At 46.3% G+C, this 22,705-nt stretch overlaps 1 protein-coding gene across 1 annotated transcript; it reads right to left on the minus strand.

Moving 5' to 3' along the window:
* Positions 1-633: 633 nt before the first annotated feature.
* EMP1 (epithelial membrane protein 1) lies at positions 634-22,239 on the minus strand. The gene is made up of 5 exons (XM_065941024.1): positions 22,085-22,239; positions 6,165-6,277; positions 4,025-4,121; positions 3,784-3,924; positions 634-2,882 (listed from the first exon to the last, which is right to left on the minus strand). Exons 2-5 carry the CDS (start codon positions 6,240-6,242, stop codon positions 2,716-2,718), a joined length of 483 nt encoding a protein of 160 aa, XP_065797096.1. The 5' UTR covers positions 6,243-6,277; positions 22,085-22,239; the 3' UTR covers positions 634-2,715.
* Positions 22,240-22,705: the final 466 nt, after the last annotated feature.

Here is a 22,705-nt window from a genome sequence, read left to right on the forward strand (position 1 = left end):
GTCAAAGTCTTATTTTCAGCTTCCATTGAGGGGTTTTTGTATGTGTGTTTTACTCTGTGCAGTGATTTCATCCAAGGCTACCAGGGACTGAAAGATGGCCTACTCCACATTGAAAGCACTCATCTTATTGGTGTCAGCATGAGACTGGGGTATGCAGCATCAACTCTGCTTTCCACCCTTGATTCCAGTCCTCACTGCACCCAGAAAGCCTCAAAACTTTCCTACAGGTACATCCCAGGTTGTGCAATGAATGCCTTCATGCAAATGTATGTTATACACACCTTTGTGAATTGCCTTATATATTGAAGAGTTAGTGGAGTTGGCTGTTTCAAAGAAAATTAGCAAGTGTCTCATTTCTTAATATCATAAACCATTCTAATTCAAGATAATAACCTCTCTCTAATAGTTTGTGAAGTTCCTTTTTTTTTTTTTTGCTTAAAAGGCTTATTGAAAGCAAGATGAAAGTATAGTAACATTCAGTTGTCTGAAAGAATTATTGTATAAATGCCTAATGCATTACCAGAAAGTAGCTTATTATCTCGGATAAATGCCAAGTTGTCCATATCAAACTGATTGACAACTTAATTAGGGGTAAATGTCATACATTTTTAGAAAGAAAACACCCACACAGTATAGGGAATCAGAATCTGTTTTTATATGCCTAGAGTTATAAACATTTGTATCAAAATATTTACAATTATAGTATATGAAATATCAATCTATTAAAGAAGAAGCCAAATACAGTACTAGAACAACCCACCAATGTAATGCAAATTACATGAGACATAAATGGCACAGAAACAAAGTAAAAGGTCAGGGAATACATGGTTCACTCCAGTCATAGTTTAACTCTTTAACACAATGCTAGTGTCTCTTTTGGATATATCTGGTATGCAAGACTGCCTCTGAACTCGAGACAGCCTTCTATAGTCATATGATCACTAAATCATAATTAAAAAGTTCATCATCCCACAGTTTTTTGCTTTCCAACTAATTTACCCCTAGTCCAGATAATTTGGTGGCCCACCCTCCACATTCCCCTACCCAGAATGAACATAAAGAAATAAACTTAGTAATAATCCTTTTATATAAATACCAGCAATTGTGGCATAACAGCTCCCCAAAAGGAAAACTATATAAGAAATGGAATGAAGGGGGAGCTAGAAGAAGAAAAGTAGGCAAGATGTCTCAGATTCTCCCTAGGGTAGGTCTTCTCAAATTGATAAAGGAAGTGTCTTCCACCAAAACAAACAAATAAACCCTTTAGCCAGAATCTGAGATGGCTTAAAAATAGCTGCGCCAGGCCAGAGCAATGACTGCTTAACCAGGATTACCATACTAATACCATACTTCTAAGTCCTACAAAGAAACACTCTTGTGGCAACAGAGAAGCTCAATGACCATTGACCTGGGCACCACAAGAGTTTTAGGGGTTTTTGCTTTTCCCTTAAAATATCTGCCCATCACCTATATTTTTATTTCTCTCACAGAAATTTTCTTATTTTCCTGAAAGTACAGACACTCTGTTCTTACTGTGACTGAAATCTAGTATGCTTAATACTTGACAATTGTATAGCACCTTTCACCCAAAGATGTGTGGTTTGGTTTGCATGTGTTTTAAGAAGCTTCCAAAATTGCCTTGCCTCATCCATATTGTGGGACAGGCAGGACTTCTGAAAGGCGACCCCTTCAGCTCATTTCAAAGCTAGAGCCATCTCTGAGCCCAGGAGCCCTGATCCCCAACTTGGCTAATTAGATAAAACTTCCTCAAAAGGGTATAATTTAGGGGGAGAGTAACAGATTGAGTTGCAAGGATCTATGTCCATCTCTCTCACATCTTATACTTAAATATTGATTGCACAGAGAGAGGTTCCTAATAACATAACCCTAATATAATCCTGCTGTAGAATTGCCCCCTTTTCCCATAATTTGTGTGGTGCTCCCACCGCTGAATTGGTTGCTAGTGGCTTTACAGAAATTCCAGAGTGCTGCCGTGGCTTTAAGCGAGAGACCAAGCAAAGTCCGCGGCAAGAGGTCTCCACAAGGGACAGCTGTGTGAGGCCTGGTCTGGGTTCTGACCACGCCCCAGGCTTTCCACTGTGAAAATTTCTTTCTCAGTTTAGCTAAGCCACCAACTTGGCCTTAATCACTATGTCACTTCTTCCCATTTTGTCACAAATACCAGAGAGTTAAATCTCTGCTTAACAAAGAGGAATCGTGGCACAGTGGCCAAAGTCCTCCCTCGAGCCCTTCATGTGGTGATGTTTTGCTTTGGGTCAGAAAGGCGGGATGGCTTCCAGGCTCGGCTTATTCCAATATCTGCCCTGGCCGGAACTTGTACCGCTGTGTTAACTGGGTGCAGTGGGTCTGAAGACTGAATTCACCCTTGGAAGTGGAGCCGGTGATGTGGCAGCTGCTGGGGCCCCAGGCAGTGTGTGTAACGGAGAACAGCTGGAGGCCAAGCCCGGTGGCCGGAGGGAGGCCCCCTGACCCACATCCAGGGAGCACCCGTCCCAGGCACCGGCTTTCTCCCAGGGCAGGGGCTGGACAGTACAGGACCCCTTCCATCATGTTTGGGTTTCAGCCCCTCCCCCTTCCATCCCCTTCCCCCCCTTCCCTCTCCTGGTTTTTCCTGCTTAGCAACTTCCACTCCCCTCCCAGATTCAAGGGCTCCCTCCTCCCCACCCCCCAGGTCCCCAGTAAATGTGTTCAGCCTTATTTCTTTCTCAGGACCAGATAAAGGATGCCGATGATGAAGCTGAAGCAGAAGCAGATCCAGGTCAGGATGAAGGAATAGCCGTGGTGACTCTCCGCATAATGGTTTTTAGAGCTGTTGGCATAGTGATGAGTGTAGATGGAGGCCCCCACCATGACGCACAGCCCTGCAGTGGGGAGAAGTGATTCACTGTTGGTTTGATTTCTTAACATTCAAAGCAAGAAAAAGATTTACAACTTTAGAAAGATCCTATGTTCCTCATGGGTGTTGGGAAAATGAAATCTGAAATTTGGCCCCCAGCGGTGGTTCTGTTGATTGGCCCTGAACCAGGCTTGATGGTTATGTTGCTGTACCATTGGTGTTCAAGTTCTCACACCTGCACTGGTTTGTGTGGCTGTGAAGTAAAACCCAGCTTCTCTGGTCTTCCCCCCTCCTTTCCACTGGCTTTCCCACCTAGACCCCAGCACACAAGGACAGGCTGCCCTGGGGGGATGCAAAAGAACACAGCTTCCATCAAACTGTGTGTATTGGGAGAGAGGGAATGGCCATCAGCAAGCTCATCTGTCTAAGGACTCCCACATCCCCTGCCCCTTCAACTATCTTGTATACAAGCTCTGGCTTCCCAGGTAGCTCAGTGGTAAAGAATCCACCTGCCGATGCAGGAGACACAGGTTCAATCTTTGGGTCAAGAAGATTCCCTGGAGGAGGAGATGGCAGCCCACTCCAGTACTCTTGCCTGGAAAATCCCATGGACAGAGCAGCCTGGCAGGCTACAGCCCATGCAGTCCCAGAGTCGGACATGGCTGAGCACGAACCCACACAAGCGCTACAGCTGGGCAGACCCCGGCTACTTGGTATCTGCCCAGGAGCCCCAGGCTTAAACGGTGAAGCCAGTGAGGGTTCTTATTTCAAGTAGCTATCAGGGGCTCTCCCCAGGAGCACAAATGACCAAGCCAGTAAATTGTACAAGGCAGTTTCACTGCCCCTAGCGCTCAGCTGTTCAAGCCACTGAGAGCCCCCAGGGTGAGATCTACAGGAAAGCTTTTTCTGAGCAAGCTGATACTCACAGCACACCAGCATGGTGGCCCCGGAGAGGAAGAAGCGGTTGCCTTTCTCCATGGTGAAGAGCTGGAACACGAAGACCACGAGGGAGATGACGGAGAATATGATAGACAGGATCGTGAAGGCCTGCACGGCCTTGAGGGCATCTGTGGACAGAGGTCAGGGGGAGTGAGGACGTCAGGCCACCCAGTCCCCAGGGGCTGGCCATTTCCTCAAGGGCGCTGGGTACAATATCTCTGCACGTACCTTCACCCGCGTAGGAAAGGGTGTCAGCACAGCCACCAGTGGTACAGTTTTTCCAGAGACCTACTGATCCCGCTCCCGAATCTGACACCACCCAGACCTGAAACCAAAAAGATATAAAGGAACTCTTCTCAGTACTCCTGTTAGGTGGGAAAAGAATCTGAAAAAGAGTGGATATATGCATATGTATAACTGATTCACTTTGCTATGCAGCAGAAACTAACACAACACAGTAAATCAACTACAGTCCAATACAAATTTAAAAAGAAATTTTAAAAATTGTTTAAAAATTAACTCCCTGGCTTGAAAGAAAAAGAAACAACCATTAGCTTGTGTCTGGACTAAATCTTATGCAAGATGCCATGTTTAGCCATAAATGGGGCTAAGAAGCTCATCTCTAGGTGGAAATAATGTCTTGCTAAAACTGAAGTCACAGAGGTCCCAAGAAAAAACGAGAGAGAAGAATGTATGGCCGAGGAGAAGTTACCTCACTCTCTGGACTTCACATCTCTCATTACTGAAAAAGTAAAGACATAATTCAACCATTGGGGTTTGTTTTTTGTTTTTTGGTTTTTTTTTAATCATTCTAAGGCTCTAAGAAACAGAAACCGTGCATGAGGAAATTGATTTTAAAGATGTGCAATTCATACACCCTACCAAGATTGTTTCCAATAAAGGGCCTGGCAAAGAAGGTGAAAAAAGTTAGGGAAAAATGTTCAACTGGAAAAAAAGTAAGAAACGTTAACAGCAGCAAAGAAAACAGTCTTGAGACGGGGAGATCAATAAGCCACTTTCATCTAAATAGAAGGATAAACTTTGATTGTCACAACATGAAAAGTAATTTCATAATAACATGGTCCAGTCAGAGCTTTCCTGTGGGGTCAGCTGAAAGGAGAAAAAACAACCAAAATGTATTCACCGAGGCTCAGCACGGTGCCAGCATCCCCTCCTTCCAGGCCCAAGAGAAACAGTTATCCTTTTGGGATGAAAGGCAAACACCCAGCCCTGTCTACCCAGAGTGTCTGCTCAAATGCGAGTTACTGGAAAAGCAGGGCCAGGATGTCCAGTCGCCTGCCTGCTCTTGATTTAATAAACAGCTGTGAGTTCTGCCCCATGTTAGAGGCTGATAATTCAGATTTCAGCACGGGGCATCCACTAAAATAGTTTGAAGCCATTTATTGGACCTGGTAAACTGAGAGACTTGGTGTGTGGGGGTGGTGTACAGAACAGAACTGCTAAATCCAAGTTTGGAGGAGTCCACACGGCGAGGGGTAGGTCATCACAGTGATGTTTCATTGAATCTTGCTTATAATCGTACCCACCGATGTTGGCAAAACTCTTCTCTCTGAAATTTAAAACTCACTATCCTTCAACTGTAACCGGGACCCACAGAGATTCTGGGGTCATATCTGTTTATCTAGTGATGCATGGCCTTGGTTTTTAGGTCCAAGGAATTGTCTTGGATTTGTTTTTGTTTTTTTCTGAGAAAAGCACAATAAAAGCATTACTGGACTCTGCAAACTACCACTAGAGGTCAGAGTAGCCCCAGATTCAGAGAGAAGAGCCTATGGCTTACTCTGTATTTTTAGTTTGTCTTTTTTTGTTGTCGTTGTTGTTAATTCAGGCAAACGAGGTTAATCTTGCATAATTCCACTCTCACATGCTACCCTCTGCTCAGAACTTGTATTTGTTGGTCAGAACACCAAAGCATCTCATCATCTCACTCCCATTTCTCCTTCTAATCAAGGATCCCAGAAGGAAGTTTGGCCTGCCACATGGTGTCTTCATTATGTCCTGAACAAAGCCTGTCCCTCCCACCTGTACTCCCCGGCTGGGCACACCTCCTGGAATGCTTCCCAAGTTCCTTTCACTCTGCATCTCTAGCAGAAAGAAACCCCACCCATCTACCCATCCTCCAAGCTCCACCTTCCCTGAGAAGCCTCACTGTATTCTCCAACCTGGCAAGATCATTCATTTAGACACTTGTTATTAATATTTAGTTGTTTGAAGTGCAAGTGTGTGTTTAATTTTTTCCACAACTAAGCTGTAACTTCACAATGGCTTAAACATCTTTTGTAGCACTTTGTGTAAATATTCAAATAACTTCCAAATGAATGAATGAACAGAAAAGAACAGGACTCACGTTGGCAATGGTAGAAACAAATAACATGATGACGGTGGCAATGTGGACCACAAAGATACTCGCCAGTAACACCAACATCTTGGCTTTTTGATGGCTTGAGGGTGAAGAGAGCTCTGAAAAGAAAGCAGAACACGGAAGGAAAAGGAGAGGTTACTCTCTCATTCAATGCATTATTTCAGCTTTCCCACATGGGTGGGTTCTCTGCTAAAACCAAGAGGAGTTGCAGTAAAAATCATCATGATTCCATAAATTCCTGCCAATACCTAATTAGTTAGCCCAGTTCCCCAAGTGCCTGTTCATCTGTTTACATAGATCTAAACAGAAAGAAAATTCTTCCTCAGGTATTTATATATTCATCCCTCTAATATAGCCTGTTTCAAAACAAAAAAAAACTTTATGGTAACTGTTATTATTTTGTTTGCATTGTACAGGTCAAAAGTAGGACTTTGGTTTTTAAAAGGCCTTTCACAGCTGTCATTTCCAGGTCTCTATGCAACAATGTCATATAAATTTCCATTTTCCATTAGGGAAGTTGTCCACACTTCTATCAAACTGCTCACCCAGCGATTTTAATTGAAGTGGATGCCTTCCTAAGACTGGCAGCTATTACTCAATGCCCAGAGACCAAATGGGCTACTAATCTGATCCCGTATGAAATATAAAATGTGAGAGCCACAACTTCCACTATAATAATGCTGTTGAATATTCAATAATTATAACAACCCAATTACAGTTTAATGGTCTGATCACCTACCAATGGAATATTTTAAGACTTGTGTTGCACCTGAGTCTTTGGGCTACATCATGGTAGGGACTCCGCTTTTGGTCTGGGGGCAGAGGGTTATATTTCCTATGACTCAATATGACACTTCTGGGGGCTGGATGCAGCGAGAGGGACCAAACGTGCCTTTAGCTTGTGTGTGACATTCACCCAAACACCAATCCTTCTGGATTCAGTACAGCCCATCAGCAGATGCATCCATCACACGGTGGATGGGAGGATGGGGAACTAACAGATTAAGAATGTGCATGGGTAAATGGAAGCATTCAGTCATCATCTCAGTAGAAGTGATGAGGGGAGCCCATGGATCATCAAACCTAGAACATAAAAGGAAGTGTGAAGGATGCATGAGGGGGCGGCTATTCTGATTGATGTCAGTGACAGGAATGCTTTGTCACACCCAAGACAGTTAACAGGTGGTACAGGCTTGCTGGAACTTCAGAAGGAAAGGATTCAAGTTACTCACACCCTCGGGAGGGTGGACGTGTGACTGTCCCCTCCCAGGGAGGAGATGGCTATGCACATCCAGTAACTGTGTCCCATTTCTCTCTCTCTCCCTCCACCTCGTTTAATTAAAGCTTTGAGTTTGAGTCCCTTCCACTTCAGACAGGGTACTTATTGGAGAGCCTGGATGTAAACATTCCAACACTTCCAGTGCTTTTGATCTCTCCCTTTCCTCATCAAGCACTCCAAATCCAGAATGATCTACTGTACCCTGGTGGGGGGAGGGAGGAGGTTGCTGTTGACAAGCCAAGAATGAAAGGCAGACAGGGGCCTCCACTGCCTACCCTGATCCATTCCAACCACTCCCGCCCTCCTTCGCCATCTAAGCACTTCCCTACCACCCAGACTCTTTCTGTAGAAATTTCTCCAATTGTGAATGATCAAAATGATGATGTTGACTGCTCGGCTTCAGGGCAGAGCTTAGAGCTTTTGTGCCTGTTATTTAATCTCCCCATACATTCCAGTGCAGTTTTGCTTTTCTCAGATCCTTGCACACCTCCTCAATCACACCTCCCCAATTTTCTGCTTGACTTTAATGCACAGTGAAAAGAGATTTTTGAATTAGACAGAGGCTGAGTTAGAGTCACATACGGTTGTTTGACCTTCTGGTCTCAGTTCCCTCCTATGGAAGGTGGGGGCTGCAATGCTCATCGTACAGTGTTACATTTAATCCTAGATGGAGAACTCCCAACACAGTGCTTGGCGCTTGGCAGATACTAATGGGGCTGTGGTTATTAGTATTACTGTTACTATCACTGTTATTGCTATTATATGAAACTGAGCAGCAACCGAGTCATCCGTTCACCAGGCTGCCCCACGTGAAGCAGTAGGATACTGGCTATCCAGTTCACAGGGCCATGTGAATAAAATCATTTTGGTCCTCTCAGAAATTATCTCTACATCTAATCCTTGCGCCTTACAGAGAGGACCACTAGGGACCACCCTTGGGGATGAAGAGGAGAAACTGACTCTTCTCATCCCTGTGTTGGTCACCCTTCCGACTCCCCCCAGACTCACACCATCACTAGATCCTGATCTCACCCCTCACGGGGAAGGGAACAGGCCTGAATTCATTCTCTGAATGCAGGAAATTAAAACATTATATAACGAGATTGTGCTTAATCCTCCTTGGGCTGTAGAAATGACTTTTTTTTTTTTCCTTTGCTCTTAATTGACAAACATCCTCCTCCTAATAGGGGTTGAGGGGCCAGAGATGGAATACAATACACCAAGCAAAGCCTCTTAAATGAGGTCAAGGAGAACTTTAGGAGTTTCCTCTCTGACACACTGTTGGGGATCCAGCAGAATTCTCTGTCTCCTTAGACTGCTCTGTAACCCTCTGATGTTGAGCCTGATTCTTTTTGCCCCACTCACACCCTCCATTTTGATCATTTGAACACTCATGCTTTCCAAATACCCTACTCATCCAGCTTGGCTAGTCTACTGCCTTCCCACCACCACCATCACTCCACATATACGAGTTCCTGCCCACCAGTTCTCACTTCTTATCTAAACCACAGCCCCACCTGATCACTATTCCCTGTGAGGTTCAGACAGGAGAGGGTGAGGGGATCAAGCAAGATAGCAATTTTCTTTCAGGGTATTTAGATATCTGTAATCGCACCATGGTTTTTCCAGTAGTCACGTATGGATGTGAGAGTTGGAATGTAAAGAAAGCTGACCGCTGAAGAATTGATGCTTTTGAACTGGGGTCTTGGAGAAGATTCTTGAGACTCCCCTGGACAGCAAGGAGATCAAACCAGTCAATCCTAAAGGAAATCAGTCCTGAACATTCATTGGAAGGACTGATGCTGAAGCTGAAGTTCCAATACTTTGGCCACCTGATGCGAAGAACTGACTCATAGGAAAAGACCCTGATGCTGGGACCGATCGAAGGCAGAAGGAGAAGGGGATGACAGAGGATGAGATGGTTAGATGTTATCACCGACTCAATGGATATGAGTTTGAGCAAGCTCCAGGAGTTGGTGACGGACAGGGAAGCCTGGCGCGCTGCAGTCCATGGAGTCGCAAAGAGTCAGACATGACTGAGAGACTGAACTGAACTGAATCACGCTGTATCTTTCCACAAAATGTTTGCATTAGCAAGTGTTCTTAGTGCACAGAACACACAATTTTATCTGCTTTTGGCTGTTGTATCCAGCCAGAAGTAGAACCTGTTTACTGGAGCTATCACATAACACAGGTAGTAGCTTCTCCATCTTTTCATTGCCCGAAATTTGTCAGGTTTTATTGGGATCATCCATTGTCAGCTTAGAAGGGCTTTCTTGAATTTCAGTAGCTCTCCCCAACACATTTGGAAGCAGAATGAACTATCTTCTTAAATGTCTGTCCCTATACTACAGGTTGCCCCCCTCCCAGCAGAGAAATCCTGCGATGGGAAGATGGGAGGTAATTCTTGAGATCTTTAGGGACCAGCATGTCTGTGTGTGCTCGGTTATGTCTGACTCTTTGCAATCCTATGGACTGTAGCCCGCAAGGCTCCTCTGTCCATGGGAATTCTCCAGGCAAGAATACTGAAATGGGTTGCCCTTTCCTCCTCCAGGGGATCTTCCCGACCAGGGAATAGAATTCTTGCATCTCCTGCATTGGCAGGTGGATTCTTTACCACTGCGCCACCTGGGAAGCCCATGTACTTAACAGGTGAAGGGAGACCTATCAAATTGGAGAGCAGTTTGGGTAGAAATAAAAGAGGACCCAGTGCTCTTGAGACATCTACCCATCTATCACATGCAGGGCCACTTTCTGAGAGCGTCATTCCCTGCCCTCGTGTGAATCTTGCTTCATATAAAAGTACTGAAAAGAGACCATTTCTGAGCATTTATATCTTTGGAAGTATTGGCTGCTACAACTTTCCATCATGGCAATAGGTTTCACTAAAGCTGTCATTGATTTCTCTCTCTGACCTCTTCAAAAGGCTATGGACGCGTCTGAGTGTCATTCTATTGGTGACAACAATTGAACAATACTCATAAAACATAACTGTTCTTGAGTAATAATTATCAAAGATTATAATTATACATTTAGAAATTAAAGAATTATAATTTTATAGCATTTGAAATGAAACATTTTGGGGAGGTTCAAGAGGGAGGGGACATATGTATACCTATGACTGATTCATGTTGATGCATGGCAGAAATGAACACAATATTATAAAGCAATTATCCTTCAATTAAAAATAAATAAATTTTTTAGAATGAAAAAGAATGCTATTTACGGCCCTCTCCAGTGGAAAGCAGACACTTTGTCCTAGCTGGGGAGCTCCAACCAGACTGCAATGGAAAACAGCATGGCGTCTCTGAAGATCTAAGAGACACACCTACCCCCTCATAGAGCATGGATGCTCAGGGCAGTCCCAAAGCTCATTGTGTTACAGTTGGGGCTTCCATAACAACGTTATTTGTGGTGCTTGGAGTTGGACCCAGGCCACCAGAGCTACTGAATCCACAGCATTCTCAAGGGATAGGATGTCCGCTGACTGTTCTATGCAGGGTGCCAGGAACAGGTCTCCCCACTGGAAGCAGGGTAGGATCCCCCCTTTACCCTCACCCACCCAACAGACATGGAACAGGGTTGGTCAGGACTCCATGGGGCTGGGTGGGAAACTGAGAAAAGTATTGGAGGCATGAATGCTGACTCTAGCAGAGAAGTGACTGTCAAAAAAATGGAGGTTAACCACTTAGAGCTACACACAGGCTCTCGTTATTCCTCTCCAGTTCCTCTCTCTGCCCTAATCGACAGGCCCGCCAGTTCTATTTCCTCCACCGCCATCCTTGTTTCTGACCACACTTCCCCTTTCCTTCCCACATGGCTCAGACCACACTAGGGCAGCGGTCTCTTTACACTCCTGTCCCTGATACAAGCCTCACAGCCACTGACCATTCCAGATCTGGATGAAGATCTTTGCTAATAGGACATTCATTGCAGTTAGTGACACTGAACCTGAAGATGATGCTTGCTGGTGACTGGAGCTGTAAATGCCCAGCTGATGTGGGGGAAGGGCTGACGGCCCTCTCTAGCTGGCTCCATCCACCTCAATATTTATTGGCTTCTTATCACCTCCCACAAAATGAAAGAATCAAAAGAAAAAAGCCCTGAGACTGCCTTCTATTGCCCCTTCACCCTTTGCAGGCAACCTAACACTTTTAGGGTGGTCTGACCCTGAGAAGGGCTTCCCTTGTGATGCAGTGGCAAAGAATCTGCCTGCAGAGCAGGAGACACAAGAGATGTGGGTTCGATCCCTGGGTCAGGAAGATCCCCTGGAGGAGGGCATGGCAACCCACTCCAGTATTCTTGTCTAGAGAACTCCATGGACAGAGGAGCCTGGTGGGCTACGGTCCATGGGGTCACACAGAGTTGGACATGACTGAAACGACTTAGCACACGTGCACAGCCATGAGAAATTAATCAGATCTCTGTGGACACCTTTCCTTCTCTGATGGGTAACTCACAGCAGAGACATTGAGAATCATCGACCTCTAGACGGACAGTCGAGATGTTGGTAATTTGGCTCCAGGATCACTAAGCCAGGGGTCCGATTGCTGACTGATAACTTCTTCCAAACCCTGGAGTCTGTTTGTTGAGCAGCCACCACAGTCTGGGGGAAGCAGGGCCTTTGAGTGGTCTGAGGAACAGTAATGGGGAGCCATACAACAGAACAGAGCCCCCAAGACCTACTTCTCCAGCAAAGGATGTGATGGAAATCCTGGGCTTGAGTCACTGAAGAACTAGCCAGAGACTGGGGGTGTCACAAGATCAGAAACAGTGAGTTGGGGGCTTGTGTGAGTGATGGGAGTTGGGGGTCCCACAGAGCTCAAATGTCTGTGATTCACTCGGAGTAGGCGAGAGTCTCCCGGACAAAAGCAAAGTGGAAGCATCCTCGACCAGATGGCACAACATAACTTCCTGAGAAGCACGTGGATCTGTCTCAAGAGCCAGAAGACAGTTTAGTCATTTCTCCAGCAGCCAAGACAGCCCAGACTTTTCTGGGGAGACAGGAGCAATAGTGACCAGCTGCCAAAGTCCGCATTGCTCCTTCCTCTCATCCCAGTTTTACAGCCTAAAATAACACAATCGGGTCATGCGTTCTTCCTCCAGTACTTACCTCCTGCATATCCTTACTTTCCACTCCCACTGTCATTGTCCAGCTCGGGACCACCCGCCTCTCCCACCCACCTCTTCTGATCCTCTCTCTTAAGTATATCCTTAGTACCACTGGGTTATCTGACCAAGTCACTCCTCTTCTCAGATCCTCCAAACACACAACCACCCCACCACCAATCAGGAAAGAGGCTCCACACTGGCCCTGGGGATCAGAGGAGTTTTAAATCCTAGGATTAAAAACAGATTTTTTTTAAAAGGTCTATTTTTATAGCCTTCCTCCAGTTAACTATCACATTGTTTTCAAAGAAGTTTAAATTCTGCCTCATCTAGGAAGCCTTCCCTGATACAGAGGTCTAAAGTAGTCACTTTTCTCCTGTTATTAAAATCCTTAGTGGTAGCCCACCTGGTAACAGAATTATTTGTGGAAATGCTTGGCTCCCCAACCCCCAATATTCTAAGTTTCTGAAAAGAGAATCTTGTCTATGACATGTGCCGAGTATCTGTTCAGCCAGCAAATAAAAGAATCAAGGAAGGACATATTTCTTCCCTGTAGAAAAACAATGTCAAGGTAACTGAAGTCTTCATCATAAACAACAGAATTCTTGAGAGAAAATGATCCCCCCCCTTTTTTTATCTAGGTGAATTTTAGTCCTGTGTCATTTTTAGAAATTATTTCTGTACCCTGATGCTGGGAAATATTGAGGGCAGGAGGAGAAGCAGATAACAAAGGATGAGATGGTTGGATGGCATCACCAACTCAATGGACATAAGTATGAGCAAACTCTAGGAGACGGTGAAGGACAGGGAAGCCTGGCGAGCTACAGTCCATGGGGTTGCAAAGAGTCAGACACAACTTGAACATCTTACTATATGCAAACTCTAGGAATATTTCCTGAGTATCTTTGACATTTGAATATGCAAGGTTATATGTGTGTTTATTCCCTCTTATTCAAGAAGAAACAGGTAAATGCAAAGAAAAAAATTTTAAACTTCTAAATACTATTTTATCTACAGATTTAACTTTTCTATCTACTTCTTTCAATTACAGAAACACTGGACTGAAAGGAGGCTTTAAAATCCCTCCCCAGAGCATGAAACTCATCTACAAATCTATAACCAGGAACTACCTAAATCATGCTTAAACTTCTCCAGTCACGGATAACTGACTATCTACAAAAACTTCCCCACTTTTTCATCAGAAAGGTCCTGACAATGCACTAGAGGCAGCTTTTGGCAATGACTACCTCCATCTTACTTCTGCCCTTTGTCTAATGCTTCCTTAGCAGCATTTTTCAGAAGTGGTCACTTTGCCAGCAGAACTTCCAGGTTATCAGAGTATTAGCCAGAGGTCCCCCAATCTCAAGTAAGTCATAAAACAGTCCTGAGATGACCCAACTGCTGGACAGACTTGCCGGACAGACTCTGTCTTTTTCGTCCATTGATGCTTTCAGTGAAATTCCCATCTCCTCTGGATAACTGCAGACTTTGAAGAATGCTTTCTCAGACCGAGACACAAGGCTTTCTCCAAGGCACAAGATGAAAGGCAGAGCCACTCCCAGTCGTATGATCTCCATGAGCCAGCCCACATCTGCCCATCCTCCTTGGCGTCACACCCAAAACTGCAGCTGCGCCTCTGCTAGGAACACGGAGCAGGGTGGTGGCACTGATGCCTCTCTGTCTTCGACGCGTCAGGATCATTTTGCTTTTGTCTGGTTTGTTTTGATGTGTTTGTTTCCCACTGAGGATCTTGTGGGTTGGCAAAATGAATATCCACTGAACGCAAAAGCAGAAGAGGAAATACTGTCTTTGGGGAGCAGCCGTAGAGGATGTATCCGCAGGAGGAAAAGGCTGGGATTAAAGACAGGCTCGGTGAATGAGACTTTGGATGAGGTTTTCTGACCATTGTTCTTGTTGTTTTATATCAAGTGTACTTTTCCATTCTAAATATTGTTTTTACGTGAGGGTGGGAAAGGGGGGCGTTAATTTCCCCGTGGGAAACACGTGGAGAAAAAGAATCCTAAAGCACCATCTCCTCCTGCTTCTGGATGCCTGGATGTTTGGTGTGGCAAGAAAGAACTTTGGGCTGTAATTCACTGCGTACACTCATACTGGGGTCTGTTTTTTTAAAATGCGGGGCAGTTTTTTATGACCAAGAGAAACGTCAGCAGTCAAGCAGCAAAAGCAACAGGAATCTACATGATCCAAAGAAAACAACTTTTTTTTTTTTTCATCATCCTGGGGGTGAGGGAACTGCACCTCCCAACTGTGAACAGGGTTTACTATAGAAAGGGTGGTGCTTATCTGGCCCTGGTGTAGACGGGCGTGATTCTCACATAGTTAGGGATAAGGAACTGGGGGTGTGGGTACTGGGACAAGCATGTTATTTAGGGGAATCAAAAGCAAGAAAGAAAAAGAGCACCTCTTTGAAAACGAAATTCTCATAAAAAATTCTGACTCTGCTGACTTTGGGAAAATGATATATCCTCTCTGGACAGTAGGTCCTGGAGAGACAGAGTACTGAGTAGTAAAAAAAAAAAAAAAAAAAAAAAGCATGAATTTGGGTGCGACTCCTGACTGCACCCCTTTTAAAAAAAAGTTCAGGTTTGATGGGTATAATTGGCACATAAAATTGTAAGCTATTTCAAGCATACATCGTGGTGACCCCAGCCCCTTTTAACGCTCATCTGCACACCTCACAGCCTTAGCGTGAGGATCGAAGGGCTCGTGACTGATACACAGCAAAGGCTGCACGGCTGCTGGTTATTCTTTTTGTTCCTTTATGGATAAGAAGCAACTTAGTCCAGTGAATTGTGCTTGAAACTTCTCAGGCAGAATCCAAGTGCTGGCCACTCTGCTAAAAGCAAACAAGCAGCTTGAATCTTGTTTTGGCAAATGTTCCCAGAGAGAATAACCTCTCTCTCTCTCTCTCTCTCTCGCTCGCTCGCTCGCTCGCTCGCTCGCTCGCTCGCTCTGGTTTCCCCTTGTCCTCTTTTGTGTCCGGGGAGGGGCTGGGGCTGGGTGACATCTGCCAAGGTCAAAGCCAGACCTGGGTGGGGTGAGAGAGGCCAGCCCCCGCCCCGAGACCGCAGCTGGTCAGGCCATCAGGCGATGTCCCCAGGGCAAGGATGGAACCTTCGCTGTCTTCTGCTGCTGACAAAAGCAGAGTGTTTTGGCGGCCAGAACGTCTCTGAGGGAGAGACTGCCAAGATAATAACTAGGGTTCTGGAAGAAACTCAAGGTGTGGCCCAGCCTGGGTTGGGGGTGGGGGGCCGCCTGGGTGGGTCTGACAGTAGGTGGCGCAACAGGCTCCAACCAGCAACAGGCTCCAACCAGCAGGCTGCAGTCTGGGGGGTAGTGGGGGCCCCAGGGACAGACGGGGTGCAGCCAGGGGCGCCCCGGTGCCTGGCGTGGGCTGTGGGCTTTGTGGCTCTTTCTGCAGGCAGTTGGTTATTTAGAGGCTTAGCAGAGTTGAAGTTACTCGGTCCAGTTCCTTGACAAAAGTGGGAAAACGGGTCCCCAGGGTGAAAGCAGAATCGGGATGAAGCCCACTCCCTCGCATCTTCCGGGCCAGGCTTTCCCCACTGTGGCACAGCTTCTCTCTCCTACTTCCGGCAGAATTCTAGAACTTCTACCGGATCTATTGCTTCATTCTGTTTCTCCAACCCTTCCTAGTTAATCAGAGGGTCAGCACAGACTCTCCAAAGTGATGCCACTGGAAAAAACAAAGGGCCTTTGGAGGGTCACTGCTTCTTCCTACTGAGTTGCTGAGAAGGTCCACCAGCAGAACCAGCCCAGGCTGAAACAGCCCACCCTGCTGGCACTGCTGGCCCCAGAGGAGCTTCAAACATTCCACCCTGGCCCCCACCCACAGCACAAGGCCCCCTCCCCAGCAGCGAAGCACAAAACAGCCAAGGGAAGCTTGAGGTCTCAGCTTTGCTTAAGTATGGACACTCCTGGCTGGCCTGACCTCTACAACCTCTCCCCAACTCCCGGCATCCAGCCTCCCAGGCAGAGTTCTTTGATTATTTGAAAGAAGACATCAAAGTATCAAGGACCTCATTCTGCTGTCAGTCCTGACCTGACCCTTCTGGAAAGGGAAAAAAAAAATGTCCTTAGGGAAAGATGAACACTGCACAAGTAATCCATAGAAATTCTAACATTGCCTCCTTAACAACAGAAGGTTCTTCATAGTGGGGAAAGAAGGGGTGAGACAAAGAACAAAATTTTTGGCCCCAAGGACTATCCTGACATTGAGGGTGGGTGGTCCCCAAACCAGAGGGGAGGGAGTCAGGGGTCCAGCATCTTCACACATGTGCCCTCTTCTTTCGCCCTCTCTCTGGCTTCCTCTTTCCAGTTTCTCCCTCTTCTTCTTGTTGTTCAGTCGCTATGTCCAACTCTTTGAGACTCCATGAACTGCAGCACGCCAGGCTTCCCTGTCCTTCACCATCTCCCAGAGTTTGCTCAAACTCAATGCCATTGAGTCAGTGATGCCACTCAACCATCTCATCCTCTTTTGCCCCCTTTTCTTCCTGCCCTCAATCTTTCCCAGCACCAGAATCTTTTCCAATGGGTCAGTTCTTCAAATCAGGTGACCAAAGTATGGGAGCTTCAGCTTCAGCATCCATCCCTCCAATGAATATTCAGGACTGATTTCCTTTAAGATTGACTGGTTTGATCTCCTTGCAGTCCAAGGGACTCTCAAGAGTCCTCCAGCACCACAGTTTGAAAGCATCAATTCTTCTCCCTCTTCTAGGCCTTTCCATTTGCCCCCCTCCCTCAGCCAGCACACAGACCTAAGAAACCTTGGGCAGTCCCCTTGCTCCCCACCCCTTTCCTCCTGGTACCTTCCCTCTCCTCCTCGAAGCCCAGCTCCCCATCCCCTCCCATCCACACCTTTTGGCCACACCCTCCTTGAAAAGAGGGTGAGGCTCCTTTCCCAGAACCACCTTCACGTCTCTGTCTCTGGAGCCTGGTCTGGGTTCATTGGTGGTTCACTTGCTGTCGTCAGCGTCCCCACAAAGCTTCACTAACCCAGCACTGCCCAGGTTTCATAAATCAAACTTCTTTCTTTTCATCTGGGTGAATGAGCTGGGTGAATGCTCACTGCTACCCAGAGGTAAAGCCCGCGGACACCTGTACCTGAAGAATCTCTAAGTGGATGAAGCAGAGGAGTCCACCTGTGTCCTCCATCCTCCTGTTTCCATGCAGACATGTTACATCATTTCACTTTCCTATCAGTGTTTATGGATTAAACTTGCTGTTAGCATGAGCCATGGGATTTCTCAGAACAGGAACTATCGGATCTTAGAACGATAGGGTCTCAGAGCCACAAGGGTCCATGGAGACCATCAAGCTCAGTTCCCTCCATCGAGAAGGCAAATGTCCTGCCCATGTCACATGGCAGATTCGGGACAAGACGAAGCCTCTCAAGCCTCCTACTTAGCCAGCTGGCACCTACCAAAGGGTTCCAACCACCAATTTCAACCCAAGCCTCACGGGTTCTCAATTTTAATCACCCCATTGGAAGACAGAATTCATGAAACAGGCTTGGGAAATATGAAAACTGCCACATTCTCAGTAAGGCCAGAGGCACCAGTAGAGCGATCCAATTTAGTTAAAGAGAAATGCCATTTCCACAGCAGAGAAGGAAAGAAAGTGAAGTCGCTCGGTTGTGTCCAACTCTTTGCAACCCCGTGGAATGTAGCCCACCAGGCTCCTCTGTCCATGGGATTCTCCAGGCAAGAACAGTGGGGTGGGTTGCCATTACCTTCTCCAGGGGATCTTCCTGACCCAGGGATTGAACCCAGGTGTCCTGCACTGCAGGCAGATGCTTTAACCTCCGAGCCACCAGGGAAGCCCGCAGAGAAGAAAACGTGGACCCAAATATGTTTAAAATGAAGAGAGAGAAGCAGCAATCCCCACATGGGCTCTGCTTTCATCTTTGTGGTTCAGTGTTTGCAGATCTCCCAATTAAATTGAGAGAGATGACTTGTAACTGAAGTGTTACTTAGCGTGGTTTTGAGACATGTGTATATGGCGTATAGGGTATTGGGAATCCAAGCAACCTCCTAATTAGAAGCATATTTCTGCTCCCTTGGTTACTGAATAGGAATCCAGGGTCATCTGGGCAGAACTAAAAGGAGTATGGGAAAAGGGAAGTTTATGGTCAGAAAATTCCAGTTCTACAATACTTAAGGATTATGAGTCCTTTCCAAGGAGCTGGACATCCAGATTGCCTGCTGGCAAATAGGCTGAGGTTATGCTAACTGGCAGCCTGTTGCTGTACTTACCATTACAGGAAGTAACAGTGGCAAGGCGTGGGCTCCATGAACTATGGACCAAGTTAAGGGACCAGCCCCACAAGGCCAAGGTAGAAGCCTGTGTTTCTGGCATTGCACTGATTTAACCATGACCTTGTGGCAGTCACCGAGTGTCCCTCTGAGTACCTACATCTGAGAGTCCTAGGTGGCTCTGAGCTTTTGTGCTAGGCAGCTATGTATGCGGTCAGTTCAAGAAGAAACCACACACCTTGCTTAGAAAAAAAGAGACCTCAGAATCAGATCACCTGGGTAGGGATGAGTATGTACATAGCCTCAAAGCTTCAGCAATGCTCCCTGCTCTTTCGGAATCTTAGGTAGTCATAATAGTAATAACAGCAGCACAGATCTATCAAGTTTTATCATCAAATACTAAATAAGAGTTGAGTGTTTAGATGAGGAACACTGGATGGATCAACAGCAACAGCAAAAATGGAATAGATATTTTCAGGACTGGAGAACTCAGAAGAAAGTATAGAAGTTATAGACAAGCCAATTTTGCTGGATCTAAGAAACTCTAGTGATGAGAGTTGTCCAGTGAAGCGGGGTGGGTGTGGAAGTACTCTCTAAGGTGTGAAGGCCCTTCTCTGGAAATTTTAGGGAAGCATAAAACACTCTTCCATCCAAGGAGGTATGAAAATAAGATTTCTGCATATGGCAGGAGAATGAACAGGTTGACCTCCAAGATCTCTACCAAACTCAGTGCACAAATCAAGGATAACTGTAACTGTATTTGCCCTGTGCCTTTTTCTGAGGCCGTTTTTCAGATATATTCCCTATCTGATGCGTAGGTGCCTACAGAAAAGCTGTTTTGGTTCATCTCTCAGCCTTCTGAGGCACTGTCTGCTTTCTCTCCACTGGTCCCAGTGGGTCCGGGTACCAGCTGAAACCCCAGAGCCATGCAGACCAAGCTAAGACGGTCTGCATCCCCAGGGTGGGCTCTATGGGGCTCCTTCCCTCAGTCCCCCGGAGTCTGGATGTCTCTGGGAACTGGACGGGCCAAATCTGGCCTAGGAGGGGAGCAGGAGGAGAGGAGACAGCCCCAGTCTTTTCTGCGGTCTGTGGAAGGGACGTCTCTTCCCCTCTGAGGCCTGAGGACGTCTCTTCCCGTCCTGGGAGGGAGCCACCGTCTGCCCTGGGATGTGATCTACCCTGGGTTGGTCCCTGAAGGCCTCCTGCCAACTCCCGGGACAGTTTTGTATCCCCGAACAATGTAAAATCCGGGGCGTCCTCAGACCAGGACACCAGACCGGACATCCTGTGGCCCTCCGGCCAGCCCCAAACCCCTGCCCCAGTCCTCAGAGTCTGGAGTGGAATTTAATCCACCCCCAAGGGTGGAAGACAGCAGCAGGGAAAAAAAAAACAAACTCCCAGTCCAGTCTTGTCGAACATACATAGCTGAAATCCAGAGAAACCCCCACAGCCAAGAAACTCTCTCACTACTTGATGGAGGAAGATGGGAAAGTGGGAATAAGAACAGCATTTTTTCAATTGCCCTCAAACTCCAGGCAGTAACACACAGCACACTTTTCTCATGCACAAAACTCCAGCATAAAGTGAGACACCGCACAAATAGTCAGATTCAGGATGGTTTACGTGCAAACAGTCGTCAGTGTTTTCCATTTCCTGACTGGTCAAATCTTTCTTACTAGTTGTAGCCTGCACAGACTCAAAGATTTGTTTCTAGCTTCTCAGGATATCATTAATGACAATGGCCTCCCCAATCCATGCCGATGTAATCTAAAAATAATCAACATTTCAAGCAAAGGTGGGAGTCCCCTGCACCTTGAAAAGTTGCCCTTGTACTAACTGAATCATCCCCTGGAGGGCAATTTTAGCAGGCACCTTGCCTGTACCCAGGGAGATTATGTTTGAATCTTCTCTTCCAATGAACCACATTTCTAAAGTAAAAGCCTAATTTCATCAGGCAAGCTGTATCCTGTCATTCTCCTTGTGTTGTGTGTAGAGTGGGGTGGCAGGGTAGGGAGATACACGAGTATCTGTGTTGAAATGGGCCACACCTCAACCAACCAACATGCTAACCTTGAGAAGAAAAAGCAAATAGAAATCACCCTTCTTCCTTTTCCAGATCCTTTCATGATTAGCATGAGTGTTTGCATTTGCACAGCCATGTTTTGGAAAAAGTGAGAAGTTAAACGTTCCAAAACAATCACTGCCTGCCATGCAGGAGAAAAAAAAAATCTCACATCTACCTAAGAAATAAAAATTATTTTAACATTTCTGATAGGCTGTCTTTTTGCTCTGCACCGAATTTGGCTGCTTCTGGGATAAAAGCATAAAGCGATGCAGTGTTTTGCTTTATTTTTAATAAGAACAGATGAAGTTCCCCCAACCCCACCCTGCCCTCCAAACCCAGCTTTTCCCTTGTCTCTCCCCACCCTCCACATCTGTCCCAGGGAGAGAGCTCTGAAATCCACATCAGGCACCAGGAGCCCCTCCTGTGTTACATTTCAAACACCACTTAAAGAGAGAAAGTTTCCTCTTTCTCCCTCCTTCTCTCTCTCTAACAGTTTTCTTTAAACAAGCCCACCCGCTCTCCTCCTATCCCGTGGAAAGAAAAAAAAACAAACCAAACATTTACACTTAAAAGTGAAATGAACAAGCCAAAGGACAGCCCCGTAAAAGCCACCATGAAAATAAACTGAAAAGCAGATGCTACCCACCCTCACCCCCAAAAGACTGGCAAACAGAGAAACGATTCAAGTCCTGAGCAATTTAAATCACAACAGAGCAATTGACAAAGTCTGGCAAGCAGCCCGAGGTGCTGTCCGGTTTCAAGGTATGTCGGGTTTCCTCCAGAAAGAAAATGCTATCCTCTCGTGTTCCAAAAGTCTCTGCTCCCAGCACACTTTCAGAACAAGAACCCCGTTCCTGCAAGACATAATCACGGCCCAGACAGACCCATGATTGCCCCTACCCCCGGGGCAGGTAGGTAAATCCCCATCAAATGGGTAAAATTTGATGGGTAAAATCCCCATCAAACTAGATTTTACTGAACCTTAAGAGTTGTATCAATGCCCACTTTTAGCTAAAAAGCTTGAAGGGCTCAATTCAAGGAGTCCTAGAAAAATAGCCCAGGAAATAAGAAAAAGCTTCAGTGATGTCAGAAGGAGGAGAGCAGTGGGAAGCAAGAAAAGTTCTCTGGGCTTCTCGGGCAGCGTCGAGAACTGTCCTACCTGAGGGTCCGGTGACCAACCAAGGCGCCCTGAGTGGCAGGAGCTGGTGGCAGGCGTCCGCTCTCCCGGAGGTTTGTGATCACAGTGAGCAGAGGGCTGGCCTCCCGAGGTTATAAGTTTCCTGAGCTGGTGTGCTGGGGTGTGTGATGGGCGGTTTCTTTTCACTGTGTTTTAAAGGAGTTTCTATGAATCAGTCCGGCTTAAAAAAAAAAAAATGTGTTGGTAAGCTACGCCCTGCTCAGTTGGCAGTCAGTCAAGACAGGCTGGGAGGGAGCCATCAATTCAGAGAAGCCCGTTTAGGCTCCCTGTGACTCAGACACACAGACCACAGTGGAAAAAGGAGTGACATGGCTTCAAATGAGTAACAGGAGTCACACAAATAGATCTGTTTACCAAAGCCCATTCTTCCTCACCGTAAAGGACTGTGGGTTGCCGTGGATACAAGTAAAACAGAGGTGATGAGCCCACACTTTTATCTGGTGGGGGCAGGAACAGGGGGACTGAAGTGCTCTGCCCACTGACATCCCAGCTAAGCATCCCACAAGTGTGCCATTATTCCTCTCCCACCAAACGCATCCACAGTTGCTCACGGTCAGGAATGATCACGTTAACTTCTGATTG

The sequence above is a fragment of the Muntiacus reevesi genome, chromosome 1 (assembly GCF_963930625.1).
Source record: "Muntiacus reevesi chromosome 1, mMunRee1.1, whole genome shotgun sequence".
In the NCBI taxonomy this organism is placed as follows: domain Eukaryota; kingdom Metazoa; phylum Chordata; class Mammalia; order Artiodactyla; family Cervidae; genus Muntiacus; species Muntiacus reevesi.

Coding starts and splice junctions, on each gene's coding strand:
- EMP1 (XM_065941024.1), bottom strand. CDS start 6,242: ATGTTGGTGTTACTGGCGAGTATCTTTGTGGTCCACATTGCCACCGTC. Junction 4,122..6,164: donor TTGTTTCTACCATTGCCAAC/GTGAGTCCTGTT, acceptor TTTTGGTTTCAG/GTCTGGGTGGTGTCAGATTC. Junction 2,883..3,783: donor GGCCACCATGCTGGTGTGCT/GTGAGTATCAGC, acceptor TCCCCACTGCAG/GGCTGTGCGTCATGGTGGGG.